The sequence below is a fragment of the Myotis brandtii genome, unplaced genomic scaffold (assembly GCF_000412655.1).
Source record: "Myotis brandtii unplaced genomic scaffold, ASM41265v1 scaffold734, whole genome shotgun sequence".
NCBI lineage: Eukaryota > Metazoa > Chordata > Mammalia > Chiroptera > Vespertilionidae > Myotis > Myotis brandtii.
Genome location: NW_005370913.1, coordinates 903,142 through 910,918, shown reverse-complemented (window position 1 = coordinate 910,918; position 7,777 = coordinate 903,142). Strand labels below are relative to the sequence as shown.

The following is a 7,777-nucleotide window of genomic DNA, read 5'->3' as shown; positions in this document are numbered from 1 at the left end:
CCTATCGGCCTGGTCACCTCTCATGGCCCCCCCACCAGCCTGGTTGCCCCATGCAGCCTGCTTGTTCAGTCATTTGGTCATCCATCACCAACCCCCCTGCTGGCCTGGTCATAGGCAGCCATCTTGTGAGGGCATGAGGGTTAATTTGCATATTACCTCTTTATTATATAGGATTATATATATTTCTCTCCAAATTAAACCTCAAACTAATCAGGTGTCTGCCTCAGGTTCTCCTTTCTCCTTCAAAATAGCCCAAGAACCTAAGAACTCTGGGTGCTTGTGCAGTCCAGAAGGACCTGTCATATTTCTAGTGTGTAGAACATTCAGTAATTACCTTGTTGGGTTTGTGTGGCTTCAGTCTCTGCCATATGCTCATTGTATTCTGCTGTCTCAGAATCTGAGGCTTCACCTGCCCAGATGCTGATGATTGGCAAAGAAAGGTGGCATGGCCCAGAGCCAAAGAGCTCCAGCCATAGACTGAGTTCTTAGCCTTTGTTTATAGTTATGTATCCATTCATTTTTCCAAAAACACATATTCCAAGACAGGGTTATATTCACATCCTATATTATAAAAGCCTAATATGCTAAGTGTCGGGTCGTCCGGTCATCTGTTCAACCAATCAAAGCATAATATGCTAATGATATGCTAAGGCCACTCAACTGCTTGCTATGATGTGCACTGACCACCAGGAGGCAGACAGTTGACCAGTTGACCAGTTGCTATGATGTGCACTGACCACCAGGGGGCAGATGCTCCAACCAGTAGATTAGCGTGCTGCTGGGGTCTGGCTGATCAAGACTGAGTGAGACAAACTGGACACACCCTGGAGCCCTCCTGTGTTCCCTCCCTGGCTGGCCAACCTCCTGCATCCCTGCCCAGCCCTGATCATGCACCAGTGGGGTCCCTTGGCCTGGCCTATGAGATCAGGCCAAAACCAGCTCTCTGACATCCCCTGAGGGGTCCTGGATTGTGAATTCGTGCACTGGGCCTCTAGTTACAAAATACAAGTATCTTTGACAAAATGGGATGATCTATAGGAAACTTTCCCTTTCCAATTTCAGGGTTTGCTATCACAAAGGTATAGTTGTTGTTTAATCTTACTTACAAGGGAATGTGAAAAACACATTTTGCTTTAGATAAAAAACATTCATAGCTGATTTTAATGGCACAATGATGTTAAATATTTTAGTCAAAAAGAAGTTTTTAATATGGAAAACAAGACAAGAAAGGCCTTGAGTCTAATGGATACAGGTGTAGAGAAAAGCAGGTCTTACTCTGCCCACACTCTATCTCCACACTAAACATATACCTGAGCTCCACTGTGCATGGGTATTCATCATTCAATTATTTAATAAATATTATTGGTGTATAATAAATATTATTATACACCAATATCCACCATGCCATGTTCAAGTAGTGAACAAAGTAAAACAAAATCCCTGATCTCATGAAACTTCTAATAGAATTGATGAAAATATATGTGCATCAGATTTAAATTCTGAAAAAAGCCTCATATAGGTAATGCAAAATGGGGGGAAAGATGCTTTTATAAATAAAAAAAATTATAAAGAACAGTTTGTCTTTACTTTTGGCTGTTCTTGCTCTTTTATTGTCTATCTCTAGTGATTTAAACCATATGCCCACTCCAATTATGCCTTACTTGAAAATATGTCAGGCCTACTTAAGAATTTTAGTGCCTTAAATCTAACATTAGGTATAGCCAGAACTTTTAGTTTGAAATTCTATCAATATGTTGGTTTTTCCCCCCCAACTCTATTTTAGGTCCTCAGCTGCTATTTCTGTGAGAGAGAACAATGGTACATTTGTCAGCACTTTGAACCTGCTCCTTTATAACGTAAGTTGATGGGTGAAGGATGTTATTTTCTCTCCCACTGTTCTGAGGAACCATTTATGCAAATGGATTTTATATAAAAATCTACTGAAAGCAACATTAACTTTGTTATCCTTTGGTACATTTATCCATCTTTCCTACCATTTTCATATATCTTGGTGATAAAGGTGTAATAAAAATTTATTATTTCCTAAAAGTTGCTAAATGACTTAAATTTATTTCATAAATGTGATTCTGCAGTTATTCTAAGTGTCTCTCTACTTTTAAGTGTATATGTTTATTTACGTGTGTGTGTGTGTGTGTGTGTGTGTGTGTGTGTGTGTGTGTAGCCACAGTCAGGGTCAAGATTTGAAGAATAATAATTTTGTATTAAAAATATAGGAAAAATCCAAATGACATTTCTCTTGAAGGCATGCTTGGTTATAAATGTGTTAATATATTTAACATGGCTTTTGATTGATGTCAATTCTGTCACATTTGAAATAATTTGGGTTGACTACATAATATTACCTAAATGTTCATCATGTAAATATCAACAGTGGCAGCAAAATATGAAAAGTACATGAGTTTCTATTTTTAGCTCTAACATTAATCCTTTAAATGATATTTTCATGTTGATTAAAAAATTATTCATACATTTTAAATGCCTGATTTAAATATCAATTTTTCAATCTATCAACCAACATTTCTGTAAATTATGAATCTGATTTTTACATTATTATTCATGTCATCATGGCACTGAGTTATAATTCACACAACTGATTTAAAAGTCAATGCTTTATACTTTGAATATAATGAGCTATAAATATTGTAGTAGGCCATTTTCCAAAGGCATTTTAAAAAATCATGTTTATAAGTTTGTAGTCTGACAATACAGGGTTCTAAACAACAAATTAAAATCTATTGGAATGAAGATTGCTTTTGTTGGTATGATTTTCTGTCATTTCTAAACTTTCTTATGTAAGAAGCTGCCAAGTTACTTGGTTCTATAATTTCAGCAAATATGTGCCAATATCCATTCCCAATATGACCAAATGTTTATTATTATTGTGAACAATATTTTAATTTGAAAAGTTTCTATTTGTTGATTTGTATGTGTAAGCTCCCTGAGTCAAAATGACTGGTGTGGATTCACTATCATTTGCTATAATTGAGTGAAACAAGAATGATAATTTCTGATCTTAAAAGAAGTGAAAAATATATCCAGATGGCATTTTATATCCATACTAGGGGCCCAGTGCACAAATTCGTGCACATTGATAGAAACTGTGGGCTGCGAGGCTGTGATGCTGTGGTGGGCACAGGGGCGAGTCTCGGCCCATCCTCCGCTCCCCTGCCCAGCCCCTCCTGCTGTGGCCCCTGGTCCCCTCTCTGGCTGCAGCCCCACTCCCTCTGCTGCTGCTCCCATGCACTGATGGTGCTGGCCCCCTCACACCCGCTGACAGCGCGGAGCATTTGGGGCCAGTGCCAGCAGTGGGTGCGAGCAGGGCTTGTGCCATCAGTGAGTGCGAGCAGCGGCTGCCAGCCCCAATTGCCCCTCAGGAGCAGGGTGAGGTGGAGAAGCCCTGAGGGGCATTTGGGGACAGCAGCCACTACTTGCACCCACTCATGGCGCTGAGAGATTGGGGCTGGTGCCGGGTACCAGCAGCAGGTGCGAGCGGTGGCTCCAGCACTGGCAGCAGGTGTAAGGAGGGCTGGCTCGGGCAGCAGGTGCAAGCACCGGGCAGGACCGCGGTGTGCAAGAGCAAAGAATTTTCCATAACCACCAGAGACTCACCCCAATAACAGCAACTGGTACCCTGCCTTGGTCTGGTGCTCCCCACTCACCTGCTCCACCATCCTGCTGTGGCCGACACCTACCATGTTCTGCACGAACCCCCTGGTGGTCAGCACACATCATAGCGACCAGTTGTTTGGTGTTCAGTTGTTCCACCATTCAGTGTATTTGCATATTAGCCTTTTATTATATAGAATATTCTGTGAAATTAAACTATTTTTTCATTGGAAAAGCAGAAAATCAAAATTTAGACATGATAATTTGAGGAAAACTGTTAAAGTCTTCCCTTTAGCATTAGAAATAATGTAATAGTACCGTTGCTAACTAGACATAATTTTTCAAAAAGTTTTTAGAATCTTAATGCTAAACAAAAGCCTATGATTTAATGATAACCTTAAGATTTTAATTCCATGGTAAAAGGTAAAGAATTGTTGGATATCAGACTATCAGTGAAATACGTAGTGCCAGAATAATTCTCATTTTTAATCAGTTTGAAATAAAAACATTACTAATGGTTGAATTAAAAATTAAATTGAATTTTAAAAGTTATTTAATAACTAGTTATTTAATAGAGTTCAACCATTTCCCCAAAAACTTGTATTTTTTTAATTTTTATTAATGGACTTTATTTTAAGAGCAGTTTTAGGTTTATAGAAAAATTGACCTGAAAGTACAGAGAATTCCCACAGATCTCCTCTGTCTGCAGCCAACTTCTATTATTTTTGGGTATGTTTGTTACAGTTGATAAATCAATATTGATATAGTATTAACTGCAGTCCATAGTTTACATTGACTTTCACTGTTACTTAATGTTCTATAATCTGTGGGTTTTGACAAATATCTATGACATGTGTCCACCTTTACACAAGAGTTTCACTGCCCTAAATTACTTAAAAACAAAACAAAACATGGGAACATAACAATATTTTTCCAAGTTATAAGGCATCTAAAAGCTAGTAATTTGAAATAGAAAAATCTTTTAGTATACTTTCACTAATTAATCCCAAATCATATTTATTACTTGTTGGAAACACTAACATTTAGCTACCCAAATGTGATTTTACTGTAGCACTTCAAATTAAATAGTATTTTAAAACCATGAAGATCCCTATCTTCCTATTTCACATGAAGGCACTTATTTCTAACCTTTAGGAATGATGAAAAGTTGCATTATATACTTACTACTCTTATTCTCCAGTTAGTCATTTGGAGAGGAAAGCTATGCTTACCCATTTGGGATTCAGTGCAATTGTTTATTTCTATGTGTTCTAGGATTCAGTAAATATTACTTAGAAAAATTTATTTATAAAAAGTAATGACTATATGGACTATGCTATTTTCATATATGGGACTTTGAGTTGAACTGTGGCCTTATTTCTGTGCAATATAAATATATCATTTTCTCCTCTGCAAAAATAGAAAGTGAGGTTGACCTGTGAATTTAAATCATACCTAAATATTAGGTGTCTTCTGAGCAGATACAAAAACAGTAAATCTGAAATAATGAATGTTTTTAAAAGTTGAAGAAAAAATCTAAAATAAATGCAATTTATTTTAGAGATAATATTGTACTGACAAGAGTAAAGACATCTATCCAAAATAGTCAGATAACTACCTTTTAGAAGCAATTTTAGGATGAAAAATGTGATGATTCATGGTTAAACCACATTATTTGCAAATGATTTTGCAGTATAGTATTTATAAAGAAGTTTCTTCTGGACATTATTGATGCAAGTATAAGAGAAAAATGCTGCATAGTTAGAGAAAAATTACTTGAAAGTTGGAAAAGGGAGGATTTAGGGTTTGGCTACTGACATGGGTTGTGAAAGAATTCAGAACTGAACGAACAGATGTAGAGAGAAAGTTTATTTTACTTTCCAGGAGAGGAAAGGGCCAAGCATTGCTAGTCAATACAGCGCAGGGAAGAGAGGGTGGCCTACTCTTTTAGGCAGTGGCTATTACTCAGTGACAAGGAAGGAAGGGGGATTCTGTTGAAGTTGAGCACATACCAGGGGTTATCTTGAAAAGTTACCATTTGTTTGCTTTCTAGGAGATAGTACCGCAGATGTTCTAGGGAGGTGTCATTTCAGTATTTCTCCCAAGCCTGTAAAACAAGCTTAGAGAAAAAGTTATAAAAAATTTAAAAGAGGCTTATTTAAAGGTTAGGAGAGAAGGGAAATTTTCTACTAACTAGAGATAGAGACTCCTTGGTGTGAATTATCCTTGAGTTGTGGAAACAGCAGGGAGGAGGGGGATGCAAGAATGTAGCCTTGAGAGTAGCTTATCTTGTACCATAGTATAAACAGAAGAGCTAACAATCTTGGGGTTTAATTACCAGGTGTTTTTCATAAATTGTGGAAGGCCACAGCAAAGAAAAGGAAAGGTCTTTTTCTGTCCTTACAGAGAGCCAGAAAGATAATTAAATAAAAATACTACCTATCTAAAATGGCTAGAGGAGCTATTATCATTTATCACAGAAATAAAGGAAATAAGTACAGCATATAATCTCTCATTTATCGAGCTCATTTGGGAATGAAATATTCCACATGATTGCAACTTTTTAAAAAGTTAAACATACAAACTATTACTGTATTATTTTTGCTACAAAATAGCAATATCTTCAGAGTTACTGAATTTGGGGAAACAATTTACCTCCAGACTAAATGATTTGACAGTTTACAACTCTATGGCACGCATTTTGACAACTTGGAGAACATGTTGATCTCTTTTTTTGGTTTTCTATTAAATTTGGTAATTTGAAATTGCCAGAATAGTGATTTTGGCTAAATACTTTCCAGTGTATAAAGACATTCAACTCCCATGGCAAAGGGCTTAAACTAAAGCAGATGTAATTTAAATAAACGTTTTAAATAAATGGAATATTAGTTTAAGTAAACTGAATATTTCAATTGAATATGAAACAAAATATTAACCATTGACTATTAATAATTAAGTATAATTTAAATTCACTTACCATCTTATATTGTAAAATGGGGGAAAAAAGATTTATGCATGGAAAAGAATTTGTTACTTGGATATGGTTTAGGACAGTTTTGACAAGAACTAGAAGATTAACTAGGTCCTTTTTGGAGTTGGTTTGGTAGATTTACATTGATTTGCCCTCTTTTTGATGACATTACTGTTTTAAATGGTAAATATGCTATTGTTGGAAAGACAATAATGCATTGTTTATTTTTTTTTCATCATTAGGATTCAACCTACAGTCAACAGTTAATTATCCCGAGTATAGGATTGCCTTTAAAAACCAAAGTATTTGCAGCTGTGCAAGCCACTAATCTGGATGGCAGGTACTTTCACACTCTTCTCTCTTGTTGGTTAAAACATTTTTGTTGCCTAAAACCTCATGAATCATGAAGTTAGCTCTCATTCCTTTTTAATTTCAAAAATACTGTCATTGCCACAATGTTTAATCATGCTAATAAACAGAAATAACAAATTACAAAGATTAAGGGTTAACACTAATTTTTATGTCATTAATTGGAAAATAGCAAGTCTTCCAATAAAGAAGGAGGGGTAGTGACTGGAAGAGGGCATGGGAGATCTTCTGAGATGCCAGAATGTTCTGGGTTTGTTTTTTTTTTCTCCTGAAAGATGGTTAATCAGATGCTATCATTTTGTGAAAACTTATGATTTGTGTGCTTTTCTATTTGTATGTCACTATTCAATAAAAAATGTTTATTAAAAAACCAAAGCACTCTCTCCACAAGAATCTGGACCAAATTTGTATAAAACAATCCTCAGAAACATCTCTGTAAAGAAAAACCACCAAAAAAAAAATCATTCCATTTCCATCTGATACTTAGAAAATTTATAATGATCAAAATTGAAAGAGAATTCAAAAGCTAAAAATCCAATCCTGTCCTATAAAAATTTAATATGTAAATGGCTTATTTTGGGTTTCTCACATATTATTACTTAAACTTGGTATCTTGAAGAGATTATAATACTCTAGAAATTTGGTTCTATGTTAGCTTCTCTCTCTGTCTGTCTTCTTTTATTGGCATTCAATTCCCATGGACTAGTAATTTTTATAACACCAGAGTAGGAATGAAGTAATGTATAAATGTAGGCACAGTCTGGCCTTGTGGAGGAAGGCTGTGTCTTTGCCTCATGGCTTTCTTTTACC

At 35.9% G+C, this 7,777-nt stretch overlaps 1 protein-coding gene across 1 annotated transcript in view; it reads left to right on the top strand.

Annotated features, from left to right (window-relative positions):
• Positions 1–7,777, top strand: part of ZPLD1 (zona pellucida-like domain containing 1) — a 42,690-nt gene that overhangs the window by 20,780 nt on the left and 14,133 nt on the right. The window contains exons 4-5 of the mRNA XM_014530361.1: positions 1,784–1,856; positions 6,841–6,938. Of these exons, the coding sequence (XP_014385847.1) occupies positions 1,784–1,856; positions 6,841–6,938 (171 nt within the window). The remainder of the gene's footprint in view (positions 1–1,783; positions 1,857–6,840; positions 6,939–7,777) is intronic.